Below are 27,038 nucleotides of genomic sequence, written 5' to 3'. Positions count from 1 at the left end.
AGACATGACAATGAATTCACTGCCTTCAAGATATTGAAGTTGGTCTTCTAAATATTTAAAAACAGTTAATTTTCTTAGAACATGGATTTTAAAAATGGTTATCAAAATTCATATATTAAGCTTATAATGATGCCAGGAGTATACTCTCTCTACCTTTTAATTTTTTTTTTTACTAATTGTGAAAATGAAAATAGAAATATTCTAATACTAATTACATAGTATTAGGTACTTACTAATTATATATGTATTGTGTATGTACTATGTATTATGTATGTACTAATTACATAGTATTGATACTTAGTATTTTCTAAGGTTGGAGGGAAAATCCATTATTTTTGGGTCAAGGACTTACTCAGCTACAGTCCTGTGTTTCAGGCATGAAGTGCTCAGGCATTTTAGATTTTCTAGTAAACATTAGTGTAACTCTAAAATTACCTGGCATGACCAACACCACTTATTGAAGAGCCTGTCTTTTCTCCATTGTACAGTCTTGCCTCTGTTGTCATAGATTAATTGACCATAGGTGCGTGAGTTTATTTTTGGGCTTTCTCTCCTGTTCCATTGATCTATACTTCTGTTTTTGTGCCAGTACCATACTGTTTTGATTACTGTAGCTTTGTAGTATAGTCTGAAGTCAGGGAGTTTGATTCCTCGAGCTCTGTTTTTCTTTCTCAGGATTGCTTTGGCTATTCAGGGTCTTTTGTATTTCCACATAAATTTTAAGATTTTTTGTTCTAGTTCTGTGAAAAATGCCAGTGGTAATTTGATAAGGATTGCATTGAATCTGTAGATTGCCTTGGGTAGTATAGTCATTTTGACAATATTGATTCTCTGATCCAAGAACATGGTATATCCTTCCATCTGTTTGTGTCATCTCCAATTTCTTTCATCAGAGTATTATAGTTTTCAGAGTAGAGGCTTTTGTCTCCTTAGGTAGGTTTATTCCTAGGTATTTTATTATTTTTGATGCAATGGTAAATGGGATTGTTTCCTTAATTTCTCTTTGTGATATTTCATTTTAGTGTATATGAATGCAAGAGATTTCTGTGTGTTAATTTTGTATCCTGCAACTTTACCGAATTTATTGATGAGCTCTAGTAGTTTTCTGGTAGCATCTTTAGGATTTTCTATGTATATCGTGTCATCTGCAAACAGTGATGATTTTACTTCTTCTTTTCCAATTTGGATTCCTTCTATTTCTTGGACTTCCAAAACTATGTTGAACAAAAGTTGTGACAGTGGACATTCTTGCCTTGTTCCTGATCTTAGAGGGAATGCTTTCAGCTTTTCACCATTGAGAATGATGTTAGCTGTGGGTTTGTCATATATGGCCTTTATTATGTTGAGGTAAGTTCCCTCTGTTCACACTTTCTGGAGAGCTTTTATCATAAATGCGTGTTGAATCTTGTTAAAAGCCTTTTCTGCATCTATTGAGATGATCATATGGTTTTTATTCTTCACTTTGTTAACGTGGTGTATCACACTGATTGATTTGCAGATATTGAAGAATCCTTGCATTTCCTGGGATAAATCCCACTTGATCATGGTGTATGATCCTTTTAATATATTTTTGGATTTGGTTTGCTACTATTCTATTGAATATTTTTGCATCTATGTTCATCAGTGATACTGGCCTGTTATTTTCTTTTTGTGGTATCTTTGTCTGGTTTTGGTATCAGGGTGATGGTGGCCTCATATAAAGAACTTGGGGGAGTGTTCCTTCCCCTGCAGTTTTTTGGAAGAGTTTGAGAAGGATAGGTGTTAACTTTTCTCGAAATGTTTGATAGAAATCGCCTGTGAAGCCATCTGGTCCTGGACTTTTTTTTTTTTTTTTTTTTTTTTAAATTTATTTATTTATTTATGGCTGTGTTGGGTCTTCATTTCTGTGCAAGGGCTTTCTCTAGTTGCGGCAAGTGGGGGCCACTCTTCATCGAGGTGCGCGGGCCTCTTCACTATCGCGGCCTCTCTTGTTGTGGAGCACAGGCTCCAGACGCGCAGGCTCAGTAGTTGTGGCTCACGGGCCCAGTTGCTCCGCGGCATGTGGGATCTTCCCAGACCAGGGCTCGAACCCACGTCCCCTGCATTGGCAGGCAGATTCTCAACCACTGCGCCACCAGGGAAGCCCGGTCCTGGACTTTTGTTGGAAGTATTTTAATCACTGTTTCAATTTCATTACTTGTGATTGGTCCGTTCATATTTTCTATTTCTTCCTGGTTCAGTCTTGGGAGATTGTACCTTTCTAAGAATTTGTCCATTTCTTCTAGGTTGTCCATTTTATTGGCATATATTTGCTTGTAGTAGTCTCTTATGATCCTTTGTATTTCTGTGGTGTCAGTTGTAATTTCTCCCTTTTCATTTCTAATTTTATTGATTTGAGTCCTCTCCCTTTTTTTCTTGATGAGTCTGGCTAAAGGTTTATCAATTTTGTTTATCTTCTCAAAGAACGAGCTTTTAGTTTCATTGATCTTTGCTATTGTTTTCTTTGTCTCTACTTATTTCTGCTCTGATCTTTATGATTTCTTTCCTTCTACTAACTTTGGGTTTTGTTTGTTCTTCTTTCTCTAGTTGCTTTAGGTGTAAGGTTAGGTTATTTGAGGTTTTTCTTGTTTCCCAAGGTAAGATTGTATTGTTATAAACTTGCCTCTTTGAACTGCTTTTGCTGCATCCCATGAGTTTTGGACCATCATGTTTTCATTGTCATTTGTCTCTAGGCATTTTTATATTTCTTCTTTGATTTCTTCAGTGATCCCTTGGTTGTTCAGTAACATATTGTTTAGCCTCTATGTGTTTGTGTTTTTTACAGTTTTTATCCTATAATTGATTTCTAGTCTCATAGCATTGTGGTCAGAAAAGACGCTTGATGTGATTTCAGTATTCTTAAATTCACTGATTTGTGGCCCAAGATGTGGTCTATCCAGGAGAATGTTCCATGTAGACTGCCTGGGTTTGAACCTTGACCCTGCCACATACTGAGTGAACTTGGGCACATTCTGAAGCCCGCTGCCTCTCAGTTTGTTCATCTGGAAGTTGGGAATGATGGTGATGGTGATGATGATAACAATAATGGTAATATTCCCTAAGTTATCCAGCTGTCTGAGGATCAAATATGTTGATACATGTAAAGTGCTTAGAACATCACCTGGCACCATGAGTGCCATGTCTCGGCCAGTTCAGCACACTTTCCTTGTGCACATATGTATGCATGCACACACACACATATGCACACACAAGTCCACATGCATGTGTATGCATGAACATTCACACATACATGCATCCACACACTTCTCCCCAAAGCATTGATGGCATCACTGGGTGCCTTCCTTGTGGGCATGTTTTCTAGAAGGGAGAAATCTCATCCCCCAGGTTCTATATACTTTGTCTTTAGGTCGAGCAGCATGAGAAGGAACATTGACTGAGTCCTGCTCTATGTCAGGCACTGTCTTAGGGACTGATGTATCTTATTTCAAAACAGCCATTGTGTGTGGGAAGCTACAGTAGGCAGCCATCCGTCCTGCCACCCTCTCACCTGGTTGGCTCAGCACTCAGGTCTCGGGAGGCCACCTGCCTGGGCTGCATCCCTCAGGGAGGACAGAACTGCCTGGACAGAATGGAGCTTTGATGTCATGCTCTGGCCCACCCCACAACTGCCCTGCGGGGATGGTCTCTGAGTCAGAGATAGGGAGATGGCAGATGGCGGGCCTTCCAGAGGCCTTGTAGAGCTTAGGGCTGGGAGAAGTCTGTTTCTCCTTCACTATCACTGTGAGTTAGGGAGCTTCATGGATCTCCACTCCTTCCACTCTTTGCCTGGGCTGCCAGGAACCTCTTTGCCCAGTTGTGTATTTAGTTGTCACAGGTTTTCTGGGTCAAAAGTTCCTTTACCTTCTTGCTCTCTGCCTCTGTCCCTCATTTGCTTTCTTGTCCTGTATTAAATGTTTTGGATATTTTGCTTCCTAATTTTTTTTTTTTGCAAATGTTATTGAAATATAGCAAACAGAAAGGTGAACAGATCACAGGTGTCACAAGTGTGTAGTTTAATGATTTTTCTCAAAGTGAACAAAGCTGGGTCAGCAGTGCCCAGGTCCAGAATCCGAGTATTACCAGCACCCCCAGATCCCCTCAGGCTCCTTCCAGTCACTGACCCACCAAGGGAACCGTGTTCTGACCTGCTTTTGCGCTTTACATAAATGGAGTCATGCAGTGTACACTCTGGGTCTGGCTTCTGCTAGCAATTATGGGGTTTTTTTTTCATTTTAAAAAATTTTGGTAAAAATAGGTCTGACATAAAATTTTAACCATTTTTAAGTGTACAATTCAGTGGCATTAAGTATATTCGTCATGTGCAATCATCACCATCATTCATCTCCAGAACTCTTTTTATCTTGTAAAACAGACTCTGTACCCATTAAACAATAACTGTCCATTCCATTGTCCTCCAATCCCTGGCAACCACCATTCTACCTTCCGTCTCTATGAATTTGATTATTCTAAGTACCTCCTATAAGTGGAATCATACAGTATTTTACTTGTTTTAGTGGACTGGCTTATTTCACTCGGCAAAATGTCCTCAAGGTTTGTCCATGTTATAGCATGTGTCAGAATTTCCTTCTTATGGCTGAATAATATTCTGTTGTATGTATGTATCACATTTTGTTTATCCATCTATCCATTGATGGACACTTGGGTTGCTTCCGCCATTTGGATGTTGTGAATAATACTACTGTGAACATGGGTGTACATATATCTGCTCAAGTCTCTGCTTTCACTTCTTTTGGGTATATAGAATTGCTGGATCATATGGTAACTCTGTTTTAAATTTTTTGAGGTGCCTCCATACTGTTTTCCACAGCGGCTGCACCATTTTACATTCCCATGAACAGGGCACAAGGGTTCCAATTTCTTGACATCCTCACCAACACGTTTTCTGTTTTTTGGATAGTAACCATCCTCATGGGTGTGAGGTGGTTTTGATTTGCATTTCGCTCATGATCAGTGATGCTGAGTTGTGATTCTGCTCTCACATCATCTATCATCTGTCTTTTTGCCTGAGCTGTGCCCCAGCTGTTGTCATTGCTGTCCCATGCTCCACGGTATGAGTAGACCATGACAATCCCGCTCATTCTGCCGCTCATGGGCATTAGGTAGTTTCCCATTTGGAGGGATTGCAAAGGAGTGCCACTAAGAACATTCTAGAGTTCGTCTTTCAGTGGACATAGTGTTGGGTTTTTAAATGCAAGCCACTTCCATTTGGAGGTTAGTGTTGCATAAATAAGCCAATCAATAAAATGCATAATGCATGGTCCCTGAGGGCCCTCCCTGAGGGTCCTCAGGCTTGAACAAGCTCCACAGGCCAGGCCAGGCCCCTGCCCGCTATGCCCTCCTGCCCTGTCCCAGCCGCCTGGTGCCTGCCCTCCCGGTTTCTAACCTGCTCCCTCACGGGGGAGCCACCCTTGGCCCTGACAGCACCCCCTGCCCTCTGTTGTCCCCAGCGCCCTCCCCCACCGCCGCGCCGGCTAGCTGAGGGTGTGACCAGCTCCTCTCTGTGCCCAGGGGTCTTTGGGCAGCGCCTGGAGGACACAGTCCACCATGAGCGGAAGTATGGCCCGCGCCTGGCACCCCTGCTGGTGGAGCAGTGTGTGGACTTCATCCGGGAGCGCGGGCTCACCGAGGAGGGCCTCTTCCGCATGCCTGGCCAGGCCAACCTGGTGAGGGACCTGCAGGATTCCTTCGACTGTGGGGAGAAGCCACTGTTTGACAGGTGAGCTCCTGGGAGGGGTGCAGATAGGGCCACCTGTCCATTCCCCTGCATAGCCTCCTCTCAGGATGCCAGCTGAGAGGCATGGGTGCAGGATGGAGGATGGGATGGCGCCCTACACTGGCACATGTGCCCAGCCAGCCCTCCCAATGGGTGGAGTGCGGGGCACAGAATCACTGCAGCAGCCCTGCATCTCCCTTAGGGGTGGATCCTGCCACCTCCACGTGGGCTGTATCCACTGTGGATGCCCGTCAGCCCACCCCAGCAGGAGCAGGGAAAGGCCTCTGCTGGCACCATCCAGGACTCCAGGCCTTCTGCATGGTCTGTTTCTTGGCTCTGCTTTCTTGGGATGACTTGCCCCCCAGCCTCCTTTGGTACCAAGATGGAGGCGTGGCTCCATCCCCACATTCTCACAGGTTTTGGGGGTGGAGGAGCAAGTCTCCTCCACCTGTCCTGGGCCAGTGCCCATCCTACCCCATCACTGGGGCTTACTGAGTCCTGGGCTCCACCCCGGGATAGTCAGCCTCACTTAGAGCCCAGGAGCTAAGAATGGGGGACAGGTAGCTGTTTGGGGGCCTCTTCTCTCTGATGGTATCTCCATCATGGGGCAGTTTTTCATAGGAAATTCTTTCTGTATCAAGCCAGCCCTGGCCCCCATGGAGCTTCTGCCCATTCTTCTCAGATCTGCCTTCACAGACGAGGGCCCCTCTGTTGCAGGATAGGTCCACAGGTTTCTGCTGGCAGCCCTGGCGTTTTCAGATCTTTTCCTCTCGGGGCAGAACACTTCCAGCCCCTCCAGCATCTGCCCAGACCCATCACCACAGCCAGGAGAGTCTGTCAATTCCTTTTTCACATGTGGAGCCTGGGACTGATCACCACTCCCCAGAGGGGGTCTACCCAGGAGAGCACAGGGGTTCCTTCATCTGGAGCCTCGTGAATTTCCATCTGATACTCTGAGCTTGTGGTTCATTATTTATTATCTCAGTGAGCTTGTGGTCCACTCTGAACCTCTGCCAGCCAAGCCTCTTCCATCCTGTGCCTGTGTGGCTGTGGGTTAAGGTTGGAGATTGCTTCAAATAATGCTTCTCTGTGGTTCCTGGAAACTTGCTCTGGACATTGAGGTTTTTTAGAGAAGGGACCACGGCCCTGGTTGCCACTGACCCCACACCCTGAGCACGCCCCTGGCTGTGGATGACCACGGCCTCTCCTTTCTCTGCTCCCCCCATCACTGGGAAGGTGCTGAGGAGCTGAGTGTGGTGTGCTGGTGGGAAATCTGAAGGAAGTGATGCGATCAGTAGCCAGAGGGACCCTCGGTTCCAGAACCAAGGAGAGGATTCTGGGGGCAGGTGTGGGGTTGGGTGTCCTCTGTTTCAACAGGGCAACAATAGGGTGTGAGAGCAGGTGAGTGCACCTGGGAGGGCATGAGGGAGAAGAGAGGAAAGGGGACAACCTGAGAAGCCCCATCTTGGAGGATGGGTTGGAGGTGATCCCAGGAAGAGGAGTAGAAGTGTCCAGAGAGAGACACAGGAGCCCAGGGAAGGCCTGCCCCACACTGCTGAGAGGTCGGGAGTCAGGGCTGCAAGGCGGGGGTGTCTGAGGGGCTCTGCCTCTCCAGTGGGTGTTCAACAGGTGGGCCAGAAGGGGAGAGGATCCAGGCTGAGGCCTTCAGGAACCGCAGCTTGCACAGAGCATGTGTGCAGCAGGGGCAAAGCCGAGGAAGGCACTCCAGGGAGCTGGGTTTGGTCCTGAGGCCCAGGAGGCCAGGCACAGTTTGAGTAGGGCGGCGGCCAGATCTCATTTCGTGTTTGCAGATATCTTCCGAGTTGGCATCAGGCGGTAAGACAGTATATCTGGATCCCCAGGAGCTACCAAAAGTCCAGGTTCCAGGCCCCGCCCTCCCCACTCCTGTGGAATCAGACACACGAATGAGGAGTGGGAATCTGCATGTATAAAAGCCCCCAGTGACTCTGCTCAGCAACCAGATTTAGGGGCCAGTGGCCAAGGGGGAACCCCGCGCCAGGTGGGGGCAGAAGCAAGGGTGAGGGGCATGACGGGGCAGGGCAGGCCCCCCTTTGCACCTTCCAACCTCAACCTCTCCTCAGCCTCTCTTCCCCCACCCTCCCTCTCCCTACCTGACCCCCTGCTTCCATCTGGAGCATCCCACACTAGCCCTGCCCTCAGTGCGTTTACAGACTTTTCTTCAATGGTCATATGTCCATTTTATGGATTAGAACCCAAGGCTGGGAGACCCCATGTAACTCACCCAAGATGCCCAGAGGTGGGCTCTGCCCAGCTGGATCCTGGCCTCTTTCCCAGAGCCCCTTGCCCTCCACCTACATCCTCCCTCCAGGAAAGTTCCTCTCTCAGCCTGCTCACCCTTCCAGAACTATCCTGTTTCTCCCTCCTGTCATCCGACAGCCTCTCACCTAGGGTCTCCTCTCCCGTACCCACCCTTGCCCGTCCTCAGCCCCCTGAACACCAGGGCTCCTCCACCCACCTTTCCAGGACCCTTCTCCACAGTGTTCCCTGCACTGCCACAGCTGGCCCGGGCTCTGAGTGCCTCTCCCTTCTGGAAGCTTCTCCTGGGGTATCTGACCCCATTCTCTCCCACTTCCTGGTATCTCCTCTGGCCCTGCATTGTGCCCACCCCCAACGCAGGCATCCCAAGGCTCCTCTTCTCCACTTCCTGACAGGATTGTCCCAGGGCTGCTCCCCTCACCCACATGCTGGCAGGGGCCATCCGGGACTGAGCTGGCTCGCTCCATGCGCGTAGACACACTCTGCACTGTGAACTCCGGCCTCCAGTCCTGGACTCGCTCCTCCATACAGAGCCCCACCTGGCCTGGAAGCCGCAGTCACCACACCTGTCCCTTCCTGCCACCCTGGTCTCTAGTCCCTGGCCCATAGCAGCTCTCCCAGCCCTGTCCGTGCTGTTGCCGAGCATCTCGAGGACGGTCTCCCCCATGCCCCACCTTGGTGGCTCTGGTGACTCTCGCAACAACTCTTCTTACATCACTTTGCACCCATCCATTGAGGGAGAGCGCTTGGTAGGTGTGGGGGAGTGGCCGTGAACACGACAGACAGCAGACAAGGCCCTGCCCTCACGTGGCCAGGACAGATGACAAATAAATGCACTCAGGGAACCAGCCCGGGTTCCCATCACCAAGCTCCCCTTGGCCTGGCCCACAGCACAGAGCAGGCAGCCCGGCCCCCAGGGAGGTAGTGCTTGGTGACTGGGCTGGGATGGGAAAGATGGGCCAGGCCGCCGCCTGGAGAGCGGACTGCAGGGGAGCGAGGTGTGGGGGGCAGGAGACCACAGCTGTGTTCTGGATGGACATTGGTGTCGGCAGGGGTGAGGGGGTCTTTGGGAATGAAGAGATGCAGGGGAATGGCGGCATTTCCAGATCCATCCTGCAGATGGAGAAACTGAGGCTGGGGGTTATCTGCCTCACGGCGGGTTACCTGCTGTGCAACAGCGAGGGCAGAAGCTGATGTGGACCCCAGGGCGAGCCCTTGTCTCCAGCTGTTGCCCTCCTTGCCCGTGCGCCCAGCCCCCCTCCACTGCACACTGTGCGCCTGCTCCTGGGAGAGGGAGCCGGACAGGTGACAACACCTGCCCCAGAAGGGCTCACAGGCTGGTGGGCACCCGTTGTGCTCTGGGCTGCGAACATTCTCCTTGAGTGCTGGAGCTGGGGGCTGGATTCAGGCAGGTGTGTGTGGGAGGGGAGGGTCTGAGGGGAGTTTAGGGAGAAAGTGACCAGAAGAAGCCTTGGGTCAACTGTGGGGAGTGGGGAGAGAGGGAGGAAGTGAATTTCTAGGGAGGGAGAAAGAAGGTGAGGCAGTCAGGGCTGAGCCAAGCTCCCAGACGCGGGAGCACTGTAACCCGCGGGCAGCCAGCAGCTGCCAGGATGGGGCTCTGGGCAGGGACGCGGAGGCAAGGTCTGCAGCATGGAGGGGCCGCTCTGCGTCTACTTGCCCAGATCAGAAATGCTTCCACCTCCTCCGTCGGGGGAGACATAATGGCTGGCCCTTGTCCGAAGGCCAGCAGCTGATCCTCCTGGCTTCCCGTCCCTCCCCGCGTCCTCCTGGGGCTCCTGCTCACACAGTGGCTGGCAGTGAACTCATGGGGTCCCCAGGTGGGAGAGGGGACATTGGGCTCAAGGCTGGGTACCCACTGGGGACCTAAGCGCCCAGGAAATGGATGTGTCAGCAGAGGAGGTGGCTGAGAGAAGGCACTGCGGGGTGTGGGCGGCAGCACGCCTGGCTGGAGAGGGGAGGTGGCGGCAGGGATGGGGGCCGCTCCACTGGCCAGACCGAGAGCCACCAAGAGCCTCCAGTCCTGAGGCAGGGAGGGGCTCTGGGTGCGTGAGTTTGAGGTGCATGTAGCCCTGTGGAACCCCAGAATTCCAAATGCCAGGGCGGAAGGGACCCCAGGGCTTACCTCAGTGCTACCAGCCTTGGACAGCCAGGGCCAGGTGGCACCTTAATGGCACAGCCATGTTCTTTTGGTCCTAGGCCCATCTTTCCTGAGCACCTCCCATGAGGGAAATGCGGTTCCAGCGTTTAAATCCAGGGCCCTAGAAAAGCAGATGAAATACCTGGGGCCTAGCCCAGCCTGGAAGGCAAACTTGGAGGAGGTGCCAAGACTGCAGTCCAGGACCTGAACCCAGAGTCCAAACAGGCCCAGGGCTGCCGCCCTCCACAGGGCCCACTTCAGCCTGGGCAGCTCCCAGCTATGAGCAGGAGACTGATGCCTGGGAGTGCATAGACGGGGCTCTGGGGCACTGGAAATGGGGCATCCATAGTGTGAATAGAAGCCCAGAAGCTGGGGAAAGGGCCTGACCTCTGACCTGCCCAGCCCCTGGTGGCAGGTGCCCAGGGACAGCTGCCCTTTTTCAAGGGGCTCAGCAGCCCTGCGTGGTGGGCGCCTTTGCCACAGCCCTCCTGCTTCCGTTGGAGGGTGAGCCTGGGCAGAGAAGCAAGCTCAGGCTTGGGTCGAAGGACAGCTGTGCCCCTGGCTGCCCGCCTCCCCGGTGTGGAGCAGCTGCACGTCACCCTCCACAGTACCCTGGGGCAGGCAGCAGGGCAGTGGAAGGGGGCCCTTCACGCTCACCTGTTCACCAGCCAGTCGTCACAGCGCGTGCGCGCGCCCGGGCGCGCTCACACACACACACACACACACACACACACACACGCACGCACGCACACACGGACGTGAGAGCAGAGGCTGCCCCTGGTGGGGGTGGGGCGGGGTACTGGTCACTCCTGCGGTTCCCTGGCGCCCAGGCCTCACACTCGTCCCTCTGCCTGCAGCACAACAGACGTGCACACGGTGGCCTCCCTGCTGAAGCTCTACCTGCGGGAGCTCCCCGAGCCTGTGGTCCCCTTCGCCAGGTATGAGGACTTCCTTAGCTGCGCCCAGCTGCTCACCAAGGACGAGGGGGAGGTTAGTGGCTCATGGGGACCCATCCTGGGGGGTGGGCCTGCTAGTTGGTGGCGGGTATGTGGAGACAGGACTTTCTGTGACTCTTCATGGCACACAGATCCTGCCTCCTGCTCTGTGTGTGTCAGGGGGGTGGTGCCCTGGAGCAGCCTGCTCTGTGGGGGACAGGCCTAGAAGCTCCTAATCTGGGGAGGGCTGGAACATCCCACTGTGTGTGCGAGGGCACCCTGGGGCGAGGTGCCTGGAGCATCCCCTCCGTGTGCGGCCCTCTGTCTCTCAGAGGGACAGGTACTTCCTAAAGCAGGCCGTGTTCCAGCCGTGCCCCTGAGCACAGGGAGCTCAGGCTGGGCCACTACCCAGTAGGCACTCCTGCTCCATCACCTGCTCCCACAACCAACTCAGGCTACCCAGGCCGGCTGTGGGGTTCAGAAACAACCAGACCTTGCATCTGTTTCTATCCCGCCACCTCCCAAAAGAATTCGAGACTGCTCCCAGGACAGGGCCTCCCACCCGACCCCTGCAGAGGCCGCCTGCAGCCCTGGTGGGCTCTGGCTGGGGAAGGACTGTTTGCCCTCCCTCTGACTGTGTGGGAGATGAGGGGTCTTTATCTGGCAAATATTTGTACCTCAATCAGTGAGCTGGCCCTGACATTCCTCTGTGGCCCTGCAGAGGCACATCCCTCACAACGGCTTCTCGAAAGTAAATCTGCTTCCCCCCGGAGGTCACAAGCCAGGGAGATGGAAGTGGTGGTGCCCTCTGGTCACCTGGGGCCAGGCCCATGGGCTGTGGATGGAGGTCTGGACTCGGATTCTCACCCCCTACTCCCTCTAGTAAGAGGACCGGGGCCTCCTTGCTGGTCTTTGAAATGCTGTTTTTCTCTCTCAATCCCAAGGGAACTCTGGAGTTGGCTAAACAAGTGAGCAGCCTTCCCCTGGTCAATTACAACCTGCTCAGATATATCTGCAAGTAAGTGACTAGGGGTGGGGCTTCCCTCCCCTGTGCTCTGGCTCCTTGCCCTTCAAGGGGGTCGGGGGCCTGGGTCATGCTTCCACTCACATGTCTGTCAAGCCAATATGGGAATATAGAAGAACACAGTCACTGCGCTCATAGAGCTTACAGTCCTGAGCACATCATTCCTGAAGGAAAAGGATACAGCCTTTGTTCCTTCTGCCTCCTCTGGGTGCCTCTCACCATCCCCTCCCCATGGGTCTGCCTCCTGACCACAACCTAGGCTTAGGGTGCCAGGAGAGGACATGCAGGGTGGCCTTCACCTAGCCCCGTGTCTGGGGGGATCTGGGCCTTCCTGGGCATCTACTCCCACTGCAGGTGGGAGAATTGTGTCCCCTTCCATGACAGGCCCTTGTCCCAGTGGCCTTTGCTTCTGACGGCCCTCTCAGATCTTAGGGGAAGCTCTGCCTTCTTCCAAGCCTGGCAGGGGCAGCTGGCTGTGCTTAGCAGCTGTGGAAATGTGGGTGCAGCTGAGCATGGGGGCCAGGCAGTTCCCAGTAGATCTGGCATCAGGATTTGCTTCTCTGCCAACTGTCTCTTCCTTACTTTGCAGGTTTCTGGATGAAGTTCAGTCCCACTCAGATGTCAACAAGATGAGCGTCCAGAACCTGGCAACTGTTTTTGGACCTAATATACTTCGGCCACAGATAGAAGACCCAGTGACCATCATGGAAGGTAATGGTGGGGGTGTGCGTGGTGCTCTGGGCTCGCCTTGATCCTGGGCAAGTCCTCAGCATCCTCAACGCCAGGCCAGCAGGAAGGGCGCTGGGGACTTGGCAGCAGCCTCTCTGGACCCCGCCTCCTCCAGCTCCTCCTCCCCCATGGGGCAGCTACAAGAGGAAAAGGAGCTTTGCCCTGTGGATGGGTCTTAAGGTGCAGTTAGAATGGTGGGAGAGGCTGGGGGGCGGGTGTGGAAAAGGTCAGCGCCCTTGCCCTTGAATACACAGAGATGTTTTTGCTTTACTAAAGTAATTTTCAATTAAGTAATTGTCACAGGCTTCTTCTGGATGTCAGAGCTTTTGCAAACGCTAGGGATATTCCGTTCTATAATGAAGACTAATAATGATTTAAAAAAATAGCAGCAACAGCAGCTGCTTTTAACATGCCCCGGCCTCCGCTAAGTACTTTACTTCTGCCACTGCATTTTAATCTTCACAAGCAGCCCGCGCTGTGGTTACTGCCCCCATTTTACTGATGAGACAGGCCAGGAGAGGCAAGGTGACTCTGTCAGCCCGACTTTTCAAAGGGCACAGGTGCAGGCTGGCATGGAAATGAGAGCCCTGCTTGGAGACCCCATGGAAGACTGTCCCGGCGGGGTTAGTGTGAGAGCCTAGCCGCTCACAGGCAGGAAACCCGCAGCCAGTCCCGGCTGAGCACAGCCACCGGCGGGGACTCACACAGGACCCACCCGACGCCAGCTGGAGCCCGCTGCCCCTAGCGCCAGGCAGGCTGAGGGCAGAGTGGCCATTCCTGTTGCGCGTGACCTAGGGGAGGGGCGGGGTGGGCTGTGGAGCTGTCCCTTGCCGCCCCCAGCCGAGGGTGTGACCGTTGGGGGTGGTGCTCTCGCTTGGCACGCCCTTGGCCTGACTGGCAGGTCTCCCCAGCGCTCCCGCCTGCCAGGTTGCACAAATGTCTGAGGGCAGATGCTCACCCCACTGACTGGCTGAGTTCCTGCCTCACCTACTTTTCTGGACTAAAGATTGTTTACTTAGTTTTCCCCACGATTCTCAGTTACTTCTAGTGGGAGGGTCCACCCAAGTACTTCACCCTCCTCATCACGCAGAAGCCTCCCCAGTCTCTGGTACTTGGTTGAGGACAACAGGAGGGAACGAGGCAGGAGGATCGATACCATGGTCCCTCTGCACCGCCTCCCTTTGTCACTGACCGCTCCCCCCACCCCACAGCCTCAGGAACCGAGTACCCACAGATGCCACAGGCTGCATCTCAGGGGCTGTGGCCTGGAGAAGAGGGATTGTGTGCATGTGTGGGGGGCTGTTCACGTTGGGGGGCAGCCGTGTGCATCTGTCTGTGCACGGGGTTGTGTGTATATGACTCTGTGTGTATGGGTTGTGTATGTGTGCCTACATGTACCTGTAAGACATCTCTACTCTGTGTCCCAGAGCCCTGTGCCCCCCAGAGGATGGACGGTCAGGCACGGCCACTGTGGGCAGCATATGGGGCAGCCGAGGGCCCCGCCGTCCAGGTCCTGGTCTCCAGTCCCAGCCTGCCCTTGGCTCCGCCCGCAGCCGTAACAGGCATTGTGCCTGCTCCTCCCCCCGCCAGCTGGGTGGAGTGGGTGCGAAGGCACAGTGCCGCTCTGTGCTCCAGGGCCCACACTGGAGGACGGAGATTCTTGGGTATGGTCCTTCTGTCCCTGCCTGGACTTGAGGGGGTGGTGGCCATCCTTTCCTTTGGGGCGGCACATGGCCAGCTCTTGTTGAGTCCTCACTTGAGAAGTAGGCTGGTTTGGGGCTACTATCAGGGCTGGGCACCCTGGGTTCGAGCTGCAGCTTCCCCTGACTGGTCTGGAGAGCCTGGACTGGAGGCATTCAGAGCCCGGCTTTTCTCGTTCCTTCTTCCTGGCAGGCACTTCTCTGGTGCAGCACCTGATGACCGTCCTGATCCGCAAACACAGCCAGCTCTTCACTTCGAGGACCACGGAAGGGCCAGCCTCCCCACGCGGGAGCCCACCATGCACCGTGGGATGGGGCTCCGAGGAGGTCACCAGGGACAGCCGGGCAGAGCCTGGCAGCCCCGGCGCCCCCGGCCTGCCCTCGCACAGGACCTCTTCTCTGGATGGGGCTGCCGTGGCGGCATTCTCTAGAACCTCTTCCACGGGCCTGGGTAGCCGAAGCAGCCCTGCTGCCACCAGCCCTGGGAAGAAGGTGCAGACTCTGCCCAACTGGAGGTCATCCTTCAGGCAGTCAGGGTCCCGGTCGGGGAGCCCGAAGGTGGGCACCTCATCCCTGGAGGTGCCCATCATCTCCTCCGGAGGGAACTGGCTCATGAACGGGCTATCCTCCCTGCGAGGCCACCGCCGGGCCTCATCGGGAGACCGGTTCAAGGACTCAGGCTCCGAGCAGAGACTCTCCACCTATGACAACGTGCCTCTGCCCAGCCCCTTTCCCAGCACACCCAGCGTGGCCAGCATGCCATGGTCTGGGGCCTCCTCCGGCGAGGCCTCAGCCAGGGGCTCGGTCAGCAGCTGCACAGCGTGCAGGGCCAGTGACTCCTCTGCCTGCAGCTCCCTCCACACTGAGGGGGCCCTCGAGCCCTCCCCTGTCCCCAGCAGCAGCGAGGAGTGCAGATCCCCAGACCCGGACCACGGCCTGGACAGGGTGGGCGCCTGCATCAGCAGCAGTGAGCCCAGTGACCCAGGCAGCCCCACCCAGGACCTCGCCCACCGTACTGAGGCTCTCCAGGGCCTGGTCACGGAGCTCAGGTCAGAGCTGTGCCGGCAGAGGACTGAGTACGAGATGAGTGTGAAAAGGTAAAGGGCTGCAGCTGCTGGGCGAGTGCGAGGCGGGCGCTCCCCGGGCCAGGCAGGGCCCTCGCAGCCACCCAGCTCACTGGGCACCAGTCTGGGCAGTTGGCCTCTGGCTCTGAAAGAAAGCCTCCTGTTGGCAGGGCTCAGAGCAGCCGGTGCCCAGGAGCCGCCTTTCTGGGCCAATGCCCGCAGGACAGGGCTGGGAGTGGAGGGCTGGGGATCCTATGTCTGGGAAAGCTCAGGAGCTGAGGGGCTGGCATGCTGTCAGAGACCTTTGATGGAGAGGCTCAGAGTGGGGGTCCCTCTGGGGCCCTCAGTCAGGGAGGAGGCAGGCCCCCAAGGTATGTCCTATAGCCCAGGAACTGGGACTGGGGCAGGGCACGCGTGCACTGCAGGCCCCAGGCCAGCCTGTTTGACTGACCGTGGTTGGACCTGATGTAGAATGAGGACTTCTGGATCGAAATCCGATTTTCTCTGAGGAGGGAGCCAAGCCCTCCCTTCTGCTGGGTCACAGAGGACGCCTCGTGCCACCTTTTTTTTTAATATATAAATTTATTTATTTATATATTTTTGGCTGCGTTGGGTCTTCGTTGCTGCCCACGGGCTTTCTCTAGTTGCCGTGAGCAGGAGCTATTCTTCATTGCGGTGCGTGGGCTTCTCATTGCGGTGGCTTCTCTTGTTGCGGAGCACAGGCTCTAGGCGCAGAGGCTCAGTAGTTGTGGCTCGCCAGCTCTAGAGCGCAGGCCCAGTAGTTGTGGCACATGGGCTTAGTTGTTCCGTGGCATGTGGGATCTTCCCGGACGAGGGCTCGAACCTGTGTCCCCTGCATTGGCAGGTGGATTCTTAATCACTGTGCCACCAGGGAAGTCCCTCGTGCCACCCTTTAAGGCTTGCAGGCTTGTTCACTGATGGGCCCTGGATCCATCCTCCCAGCCTCCCTGTGCAGAGGGCATTTTCCAGCTCTGAGAGGCCAAGTTCCCCAATTACAATCACCAGCAGAGCCTACACTGGACAGTGAGCAGTGCTTCCATCAGCATCTTAGACCCCCTTAGCTCCTTTTGCCCCAGGCCTTGCATCAGCCTATGCATCAGACCTATGAACCCATGTCCCACCCACTAGCAGGGGGCTTCAGCGCGTTCTGAGTGCTTCCTTTTTCCATCAGACAGTGGAGGTGGAAGGGATTCATGCTTCTATTTCTGAGCCTGGGATTCCCACAAGGAGCTGGAATGGTAGCATTTGACCCTTTTGTTCTGCTGGCAGCTGTCTCCTGGGCACCTGGGGAGTGTCAGGTGTGTGCAGTCTGTGTTCACGGCAGGAAGATGGCAGGAAAGGGGCTATGAGGGCAGCAGCCCCTGCCATGGGGGAAGTCGGGGGGCGGGGGTCACAGCAGGCAATATCAGAGCCAGGACTTGAAGGACCGACAGGACTGAGCTGAGCAAGGAGGAGAAAGGACACAGTATGAGTAAAACCCCGGGGTTTAAAATTGTGGAGAAAACCCACAATGTAAGCACTGGGTTGGAATTTACCAGGCAGAGGTAATAGCAGGAGCTATCTGCAGATTCACTGGAAGGTGTTTACTGCTGAAGATGAGCTCAGAGTGTACAGGAAGTGTTACTCAGCGGACACTGTCTGAGGGCAGCCTTAGAGGGGGTCAGAATCAACATCTCACTTTCTTGGCTGTTTGTGGAGCTGACTTGAGCTTCTAGATCTTTCACCTTCTTGGAGGCTGGGGTTCTCAGGGGAAATGCAGTATTGCTGCCTGGCAGGCTATGGGTTCGAGTCCCTGCCCCACTGTGTACTGGCGGAGTGTCTGGGCAAGCTCTGAAAGCGTGGTGGAGTCGGGGTGGGGCAGGCGGCAAGGCGTTTAGCAGGAGTGATGCTTTGATTTTATTGCCAGTGAGATGTGAAGCTGCTGGAAGACCTGGAGGACTTTGATCACTTTGATGAGGTGCACTGACTGCTGTGCTCAGGAGCGCTTGATGAGGCAGACAAAGACCAGTTAGGAGGCCATGGCCATCTAGGTCAGACCTGTGGCTGGCATGGACCTACAGGGCAGCAGTCAAGGTGGAAGAAGCAGCCAGATTCTGAATATGTTTGCGTTTTTCCAGTTGATCGGGTGTGGTGGTGAGAAAAAGAACGACTTGAGAGACACCATTTTTGTTTTGGCCGAGCAACTGGAAGAAGGTGGTCACTGAGCTGGGGAGACTGGGGCTATAGGAGGGTGACTTGGGGAAGGAGGGCAGGAGCTCAGCTGTGGGTCTGTTAAGTTGGAGATACTTATTATTACGTTTCTGAGTGGACTTGAGGGAGATAAAGATTGAGGGTTGTCAGCACATTGAGTGCTTTAAGTGCTTCAAGTCTGAGGCTGGACAAGGTCCCTCAAGGAGTGGCATGGAGGCTGTGCTCAGGAGCACCAGGGGGCAGGGAGGACCTGACAAAGGAGGGGCCTGGACAGGAGGAGAAGCAGTGAGAGGGCTGATGGGGGCCTGCTGCCTCTGCCTTGGTGGGGGGTGGGTCTTCTGACATTATGCCCCGTGCTCCCCAGATGGGAGGCTGGGGTGAAGGGAGGCTTTCTCCCTTCTCCATGCTTTTTTTTTTTAATTGAAGTATAGTTGTTTTACAACATTGTGTTAATTTCTTCTGTACAGCAAAGTGATTGTTATACATATACATATATTCTTTTTCATATTATTTTCCATTATGGTTTATCCCAGGATATTGAATATAGTTCCCTGTGCTATACAATAGGACCTTGTTGTTTACCCATCCTATATATATATTAGTTTGCATCTGCTAATCCTGAACTCCGAATCCATCCCTCTCCCCACCATCACCCCTCCCCCTTGGCAACCACAAGTCCTTTCTCTATGTCTATGAGTCTGTTTCATAGATAAGTTCATTTATGTCATATTTTAGATTCCACATATAAGTGATATGATATTTGTCTTTCTCTGATTCACTTCGCTTAGTATGATAATCTCTAGGTCCATCCATGTTGCTGCAAATGGCATGATTTCATTTTTTATGGCTGAGTAATATTCCATTGTATATATATATACCACATCTTCTTTATCCATTCATCTGTCGATGGACATTTAGATTGTTTCCATGTCTTGGCTATTGTAAATAGTGCTGCTATGAACATAGGAATGCATGTATATTTTTGAATTAGAGTTTTGTCTGGGTATATGCCCAGGAGTGGGATTGCTGGATCATATGGCAACTCTAGTTTTTTGAGGAACCTCCATACTGTTCTCCATAGTTGGCTGCACCAACTTAACATTCCCACCAACAGTGTTAGAGGGTTCCCTTTTCTCCACACCCTCTTCAACATGTTATTTTTAGACCTTTTAGTGATGGCCATTCTGACCAGTGTGAGGTGGTACCTCATTGTAGTTCTGATTTGCATTTCTCTAAGAATTAGTGATGATGAGTATCTTTTCATGTGCCTTCTGGCCACCTGTATGTCTTCTTTGGAGAAATGTCTATTTAGGTCTTCTGCCCATTTTTCAATTGGGTTGTTTGCTTTTTTGTTACTGAATTGTATGAGCTGTTTGTATGTTTTAGAAATTAAGCCCTTGTCGGTCACATCATTTGCAAGTATTTTCTCCCATTCCATAGGTTGTCTTTCCATTTTGTTTGTGGTTCCCTTTGCTGTGCAAAAGCTTATAAGTTTGATTAGGTTGCATTTGTTTATTTTTGCTTTTATTTCTGTTGCCTTGGGAGACTGACCTAAGAAAACGTTGTCATGACTTATGTCAGAGAACGTTTTGCCTATGTTCTTTTCTAGGAGTTTTATGGTGTCATGTCTTAGGTCTTTAAGCCATTTTGAGTTTATTTTTGTGTGTAGTGTGAGGGTGTGTTCTAACTTCACTGATTTGCATGAGGCTGTCCAACTTTCCCAACACCACTTGCTAAAGAAACTGTCCTTTCCCCATCGTATATTCTTGCCTCCTCTGTCGTGGATTATTTGGCCATAGTGTGTGGGTTTACTTCTGGGCTCTTTATTATGTTCCATTGATTCATATGTCTGTTTTTGTGCCAATACCATGCTATTTTGATTACTCTAGCTTTGTAATATTGCCTTAAGTCTGGGAGTGTTATGCCTCCTGCTTTGTTCTTTTTCCTCAGGACTGCTTTGGCAATTCTGGGCCTTTCACAGTTCCATATAAATTTTAGGATTATTTGTTCTAGTTCTGTGAAAAATGTCATGGGTAATTTGACAGGGATTGCATCAAATCTGTAGATTGCTTTGGGTAGTATGACCATTTTAACAATATTAATTCTTCCAATCCAAGAGCATGGGATATCTTTCCATTTCTTTGAATCACCTTCAATTTCCTTTATTAATGTTTCGTAGTTCTCAGCATATAAGTCTTTCACCACCTTGGTGAGATTTACTCGTAAGGTTTTTTTTTTGTTTTTTTGGATGCAATTTTAAAGGGGATTGTTTGTTTCATTGTTTGTTAGTATAAAGAAATGCAACCAATTTCTATATGTTAATCTTGTATCCTGCTACCTTGCTGAATTCGTTTATCAGTTCTAATAGTTTTTGTGTGGACTCTTTAGGGTTTTCTATATATAGTATCATGTCATCTGCAAATAATAACAACTTTACCTCCTCCCTACCAATTTGAATACCTTTTATTTCTTTTCCTTGTCTGATTGCTGTGTCTAGGACTTGCAGTACTATATCGAAGTAGTGAAAGTAGGCATCCTCCTCTTCCAGACTTTAGCCCTTCTCCATGCTCTGTGTTCAGTGGTTGAGGGTGAAGGCCCAGGCCTCATCCTGGATGGGGCAGGGAATGGATATTTGCTTCATGTACACCATGTGCCAGGTGGCGTGCTGTGCACACGTGGTCTCCTCGGTCCATCGTAGCTATAGTGTGTAGGTGGAAGGCCGTCCCCTGCATTTTCAGGGTGAGACACCAAGGCTCAGTGCAGTTTGAGCCCTGCCCACAGTCATGTGTCTTGTAGTCAGGTCGGTTCCTGGGAGCCAGGCGCAGCAAGTCCCTCATGCCTCACAGGAGTGGGTCATCTGGTTGAAAAGATAGATGTGCTAACCTCTACAGAGGCCTGAAGTGTAGCTCTGTGGTAGCAAAAAGGAGCAGTAATGTGGGTGACATGCTGGGGAGGATCAAGAGAAGCTTCCCAGAGGCTGAGACATTTGGGCTCGGGTGTGAAGGCTTCCCAGAGGCTGAGACATTTGGGCTCGGGTGTGAAGGCTGAGAGGGAACGGAAGATGAAGTGACAACCCGAGTGGGGTTTCCTGTGAGTTGCTGTCTCTGCCTGAAGCTCAAGGGGTCTCGTAGAAGAGCAAATGTGAGGACAGTTTCCTGCTCCCCTCTCGGTGCAGGGCTCAGTCCTGTTCTCTGCCAGCTGGCAGTCCATCCCTCCTCAGCAGGACAGTTGGCTGGGCGGGGAGGGTTAGTGGTCTTCGTATTTGAGTGAGGACTCAGGGAGGCCCCTGGCCTCTAGTGCCAAAGGCTGAGGGGAGGGTCTCGGGGATGAGGCCCCGCTGGCTTGGGGGAAAGCCCCAGGGTCTTGTGAAGAGATGCAGTCCGTGCAGCCTCACCCAGCACTGGGTCTGAGCCCGCACACGTCCTTCCCCTGGTCCCAGGCCCGACCAGCTCCTTCGCCCCATCAAGAGTCTGATGACAATGGAGTTTTCTTGGCAAACCCAGCAGGCCCAAGTCTAAAATGATGTCTTTCTTCTTGAATTTTAAGACTCGAAGAAGGTAGTGCTGACCTGAGGAAACGAATGTCACGGCTAGAAGAAGAACTAGACCAGGAAAAGAAAAAGTACACAATGCTGGAAATAAAGCTGAGGAACTCGGAGCGGGCACGGGAGGATGCAGAGAAGAGGAACCAGCTGCTGCAGAAGGAGATGGAGGAGTTTTTTTCAACCCTGGGAAGCCTGACTGCTGGGGCAAAAGGTGCCAGAGCACCGAAGTAAAGGAATGGGGGGAGTTCGCTGCTGCTGCTCAGCTTGCCCTCCCTAACCTCCTGCAGCCTCGGGAGGAAGCAGAGCCTCTGCAGCTTGGACCTGTGCCTCAGTGGTGCCAGGAGATCTGGTGCCAGCTGGAGAGAGCAGTCCTCACACCCCTTGTCGGGAGCCCGAGCCCTGCTCTGGATCTGGATGCTGCTCTGAGTAGGGTGTGGCAGGCGTCAGAGGGGACAGTCCCGTGGCTGCCCAAACAGGTGGCACCTGGGATCTGAGTAGCTCACCGGGACCTTTTTGCATTCTTTATTAAATTTGCCCTGAAAGCATGATGCCTGGATGCCTGACTCCTTTATGGGCATGCAAAGTGAGGGTACCAAGTGACCTCTCCTGTTTCTCGCAGGGTTGGGAGTCCTCAAGGTGTCCCATGGGTGGAATGGCATGGGGCCTTCAGAAGTGGGGTGCAAAGGTCCCAGAGGAGCACCCAGTGTTGCCATGGTCATTGAAGCTGGACTTAGGCACATCTCTGTGCTCTCAGCTCCATCTTCTGTGCTCTGGGCAGGATGGCTTTCCTCACTGCTTGCTCCCTCTCTGAGCCACCTGGGCCTCTGCAGCTTGTGTCTGTCCTGGAATTCCTCTCAGGCCTTCCCCTGTAACCTGCTTTCCTTCCCTTGACTCTAGCTCTGCTCCAAAGCCAGAGCCTGTGAGTCAGAGCTCAGCAAGGGTGCTGCACTTCCCTGCTTCTGCACCCCGGGAGTGTGCAGGGTGACAAGGTGTGCCTCTAAAGGAAAGGTGAGCCAAGGTGGTGGGTAGTGCCTGTTCTCTGTCCTCCAGGTGCAGACGCCTCAGACTATGCCCATCTCCCTTGCAAATTCCCCTCGAGCTGGTGCTAATCCCTCTCCCTTCCCTGCCTGCTTACCTTCGTCCTCCAGTTCATCCTCAGACTTCAAGGCTCCACGGGGGTAAATCCTTCAAGAAAGCCTTTCCGTGGCTGCCACCACACACAGCCCAGGCCTGGGCCAGAGATCCACAGGATGGGCCTTCAGGGGCACCAAAGAAGCCACCTCTGAGCAGAGGGGACTGGCCTCCGGGGCACAGGCAGTGCTGGCGCCAGCATTACTTGCTCCTGCTCATGGTATCCTTACCTATCACCTCTCACTACCCCCAGCATAAACTGCAGTGGTTTTGAGGGGAGTGGGGTCAACAAAGTGCCCCAATTTCTGACTATCGTCTCTGGAGAAGTCATTCAGGCCCAACCACCCATCTACCTGGAGTCAGGTATAAACTATCATGTGATAGCAGTGCTCTAAATGCCAGGGTCTCAGTGCTCCCAGAAGTGCTGGCTCTACACTATAAGGTGCAAGCCTACAGGCCCCGGCCAACTGGTAACTCTCACAGTGGTGAGGCAGGCCCATGACTGGTCTGCTGCTGGGTCACTTGTGGCCTCACCAGCCAAGAGGACAAGTGGCTGCCGAGGGCCCTCAGCATCATCAGCAGTCAGAGTTCTCTTGCAGAGCTCTGAGGGGTGGGATGAGTGGAGAGCACTACCTGCATCTGCTCCCAGGACCAGTGCCATCACAGCAGTCAGTCTGGGTGACTAGCTTTCCCAGAAGGTGAAATATTGCCTTCCTCTGTTCAAGGAGAAGGAAAATAATACGAAGTGACTGATTCCTCACAACAACTCAGTAACAAAGGAATTAGCTGCATGCTTCCCATTCAGAGGAGAAACTGAGGTTAGGAGATGATTGGTGGGAACACCAGTGTATGTTATGGTCCTGAGTTCCCTCACCAGAGCCCTGAAATTCTGCTGACTTTGACCTAGAGAGAAAATGCTGCCAGGCTATCAAAAGAGCAGAAAAGACCAAAGGGGTTTCACATGATGAAAGGGAGGCTGTCTTCTCTTAGCCATTAATAGTGGCAAAGGCTCAGCTTCTGGCCAAGTCCTTGCCCAAAACCAGCTCATGAGCCGCATCTGCCACCTGCTGGCAAAACTAAGACCTGCAAATGTGATTTTTCTCTGAAAATTAGCTGGCAATATTCAGTAGATGTTCTGCCCTCCAATTTCCATTTAACCAGCACCCTCCATTCTATCTGTAAAACGTACTGACTTCTGCCTGTAAAGCACGCTGAGCACTGAGACTGAGGGGCTCTAGCCCAGTACCCTGTCCTCATCCGCTTCATTCTCTCCAGCTGAGTTGCATTTACAGAACCTGTTCCCAAACCTGTGGATTCAAGTTGTACCTATTGTAATGACATCATTTAATATTTAGTAAGCCGATGCAACTAGAGATTATCATACTAAGTGAAGTAAGTCAGAAAGAGACAACTATATGATATCACATGTGGAATCTAAAATATGACATGAATGAACCTATCTATGAAACAGAAACAGAATCACGGACATAGAGAACAGACTGGTGGTTGCCAAGGGGGAGGGGGTTGGGGGAGGGATGGAGTGGGAGGTTGGGGTTAGCAGATGTAAGCTTTTATATATAGGATAGATAAACAACAAGGTCCTACTGTATAGCACAGGGAACTATATTCAATATCCTATGATAAACCATAATGGGAAAGAATATAAAAAAAGAATGTGTATGTATATATATATATATATATATATATATATATATATACACACACACAACTGACTCACTTTGCTGTACAGCAGTAATTAAAATAACATTGTACTTCAATTAAAAAAATACATTTGAGAATCTGACGAAGCCTATGGACCCTCTGAAGAAGAAAAATAACCACATATACTAAAAATTCAGCTTTCAAAGACCTCTTGAAGCCTGTCACTAAATTCTGTAATCAGAGTTTAGAGATTAAGGGGTTAATAACAATAAATCCTTAAATTTGAAAATAATAAGTAAACCAATGAATTATAAATATGAAAAGACGGAATCAATTTTTTGAAAACCTACATGAATGCTCTCAGTAAAGGCAACTTACTAAAAAAAATTGTCAAATTATGGATGAATCAACCATGCAATAGTGGAAAACTGAAAATCTAGGATTCTGCTCCCAAATTACTTCAAAAGTGTTTTAAAATTTGTGTTTGACTCTAAAGAAAAACTGCAAATTTTAAGTCTCATACTGAAAAAAAGGGAGTTGGCTTATTTTAAAAGACTGGCAAATGTCCCTTTTTTAAGAAGTTAGAATACAGTTTTAGGGATGTGTGTGTATGAAAGAGACAGAGGCAGAGACAGAAAAACAGAGGGAGAGAGATTCTTTGTTTTACCTGGCTGGTGGAATAACAGACCAGGCATGAACCGTGTTCACTCCACACAGTACATGGGCTTCAGAATGGAGTCCATGTAACCAGGCTCCGCGATCTGTGGGCAATAAATGGAGTCAGTGACAATATCCCCCTCTTTTGATGCAGGGCCCCAGCCCCCTGGAGAGTTCTCCCAGTATCCTACGTAGTTCCATCACAAAGGGACAGCAAGACGTGGCAGCAGCAGTGGTGGAGTAACTGTCATCTATCTACTTAGCTGGGAGCCGTCTCACATATGAGACACTGTCCCTTTGTGACAGAACTGAGACTGAAGGACAGGAAGGGGCAGTCATGCAACCAGACAGCCGCAGGCAGAAGGGGAAGAGCTATAAAAGTTACATGAGTGCCAACATCCTTGCTGGCATGGTGGGAGATGGACGGGGCTACAATCAGGCAGGGGCCAGACCGTGTAGGGCCCTGACTCCCATGGTAGAGTTATTTTTATTTGAAGGGATATAGGAAAGCATTCAAGTGCTTTAAATAAACAGACATGAATTGGCTTGCATTCAACAAGACTCCTTTGGCCCCTGGTGGACAGTGGATGAATTTGGGGGCGGGAGGGAGTAGCAGCAGGGAATTTAGTCAGGGAACTACTGGTGTGGTCCAGGCCAAGTGGAGTAGCGTGACAGGCCAGAAGCTAGACAGTAATGGACTGAAGACTGAATGAGAGGTGAAGGGAAGACACTGTGCCCAGATCAGTCTTCCCAGAAGTGCAGATGTGAATGGGAGCAGAAAAATAGGGTGGTAAAGTGGAGGGGGCAAGGGAGAGCTTTTAAAGAAGGGGATTACTAGAGCATGGTTGTATGCTGCCAAGAATGATCCAGCAGAGAGGGAGAGACTGGTGAGGAAGAAAAGAAGGCAATAACGAGGAGAGGCAAGTCTGAAAAAAGACAATGAAAGTGGAGGGGTTGGCTTCGGAGAGAGATAGGAAGATGGAGGACGGGGACACAGTTGAGGTAGGTTTATGGGAATGCATATCAAACTCTTTGAGAAGTCCTGAAAAATGATGAACATGCTTACCTTTAGGTAGCAGCCCCAAATTTATTTGAACACAAAACGCTTTATTCACATAAGATTTCTCAGGCAGTAGAGCACAGTGGTTAGAGTGAAAATGGAGGCAGACTACCCAGATTCAGATCCCAGCCCCACTGCATTGTTGGCTGTGTAGCCCTGAGCAAGTTACTCAGCATCTCTGTGCCTCAGTTTGATCATATAACAGGAGGGGAGAGTAACAGTTCTTACCTCATAAAGTTGTTGTAAAAACTCTGTGAGCTCATACAGTCAAAGCACTTAAGTGCCTGGCATAGAGTAAGCTCTCCAAGAATACTGCTACTAATTCAATACAGAACTAGTGTTCAGTGCAACAAACTTGGGGCATCACTGCTAGGTATTGAGTCCTTGAAGGGTTTTAGGGAGGGCGGGGGCATGATAACCACTTTGGCAGCATGGTCTGCCCCTCTTCCACTTCCTCATCCCTTTCTGGGCTCCATCAGCAGTCTCCTGGTACCTTCCCAGTTCCCTTCTTAATGACACCCTGGAGCATGACCTACCTCATTCTTTGCTGCACCGTCTCCCATTCGTCACTGCTCCTGGTGGAGGATTTGGTATTTAGTTCTCCAAGGCAGCTGGTAACGAATGGACAGGCCAGATAAGAATCATCTTGGGAAGCCTGTACAACAACCATCCCCCTCATAGTTCTATTTCTATATCAGAATCACCTTCTCCCTCTAACGCCTTCTGAGAGAACAGAGCCATAAAGAGTTTAGGCAACTTGCTGTAGGTGAGGCAACTAGTGTGAAGCCAGGATTCTACTTTAGGTATCTGGTGTCAGAGCACATGCTCACATTACCACAGTAATTTCATAGTGCTGTATGCAGTTTCCTTATGCCAGATTTTGAAGGCAGTGAATACTGGATTTCAGAGGACAGAAACAGTATAGAAGTTGGTCCTAGTCATTAGCTTACCCAGACCAATATTGATTGAATGCCTACTTCCCAGTCATCGTGATCTAGGAGTAAGACAGGCTCTTCCATCCAAGGGATTCCAAGGCGAAGCATCAGTAGAAGATTAGCACACAGGATGCCCTCACAGAACAACAGGAAAAGACATACAGCACGTTGTTGTCTT

General features: G+C 51.4%; 1 protein-coding gene across 6 annotated transcripts in view; it reads left to right on the top strand.

Annotated features, from left to right (window-relative positions):
- The window catches only part of ARHGAP22 (Rho GTPase activating protein 22), a 203,929-nt gene extending 181,969 nt beyond the window's left edge, over positions 1-21,960 (top strand). For all 6 annotated transcript variants that reach the window (XM_082407134.1, XM_082407132.1, XM_082407130.1 and 3 more), the window contains 6 exons: positions 5,548-5,755; positions 11,066-11,198; positions 12,088-12,161; positions 12,757-12,878; positions 14,790-15,693; positions 21,418-21,960. In XM_082407134.1, coding sequence (XP_082263260.1) covers positions 5,548-5,755; positions 11,066-11,198; positions 12,088-12,161; positions 12,757-12,878; positions 14,790-15,693; positions 21,418-21,646 — 1,670 coding nt within the window. In that variant the 3' untranslated portion in view covers positions 21,647-21,960. The remainder of the gene's footprint in view (positions 1-5,547; positions 5,756-11,065; positions 11,199-12,087; positions 12,162-12,756; positions 12,879-14,789; positions 15,694-21,417) is intronic.
- The last annotated feature ends 5,078 nt before the right edge of the window (positions 21,961-27,038 follow it).

Source organism: Balaenoptera borealis (assembly GCF_965194805.1).
Source record: "Balaenoptera borealis genome assembly, chromosome: 10".
NCBI lineage: Eukaryota > Metazoa > Chordata > Mammalia > Artiodactyla > Balaenopteridae > Balaenoptera > Balaenoptera borealis.
Note: the sequence above shows the minus strand (reverse complement) of the source record. Positions and strands in the feature narration are given on the sequence as shown.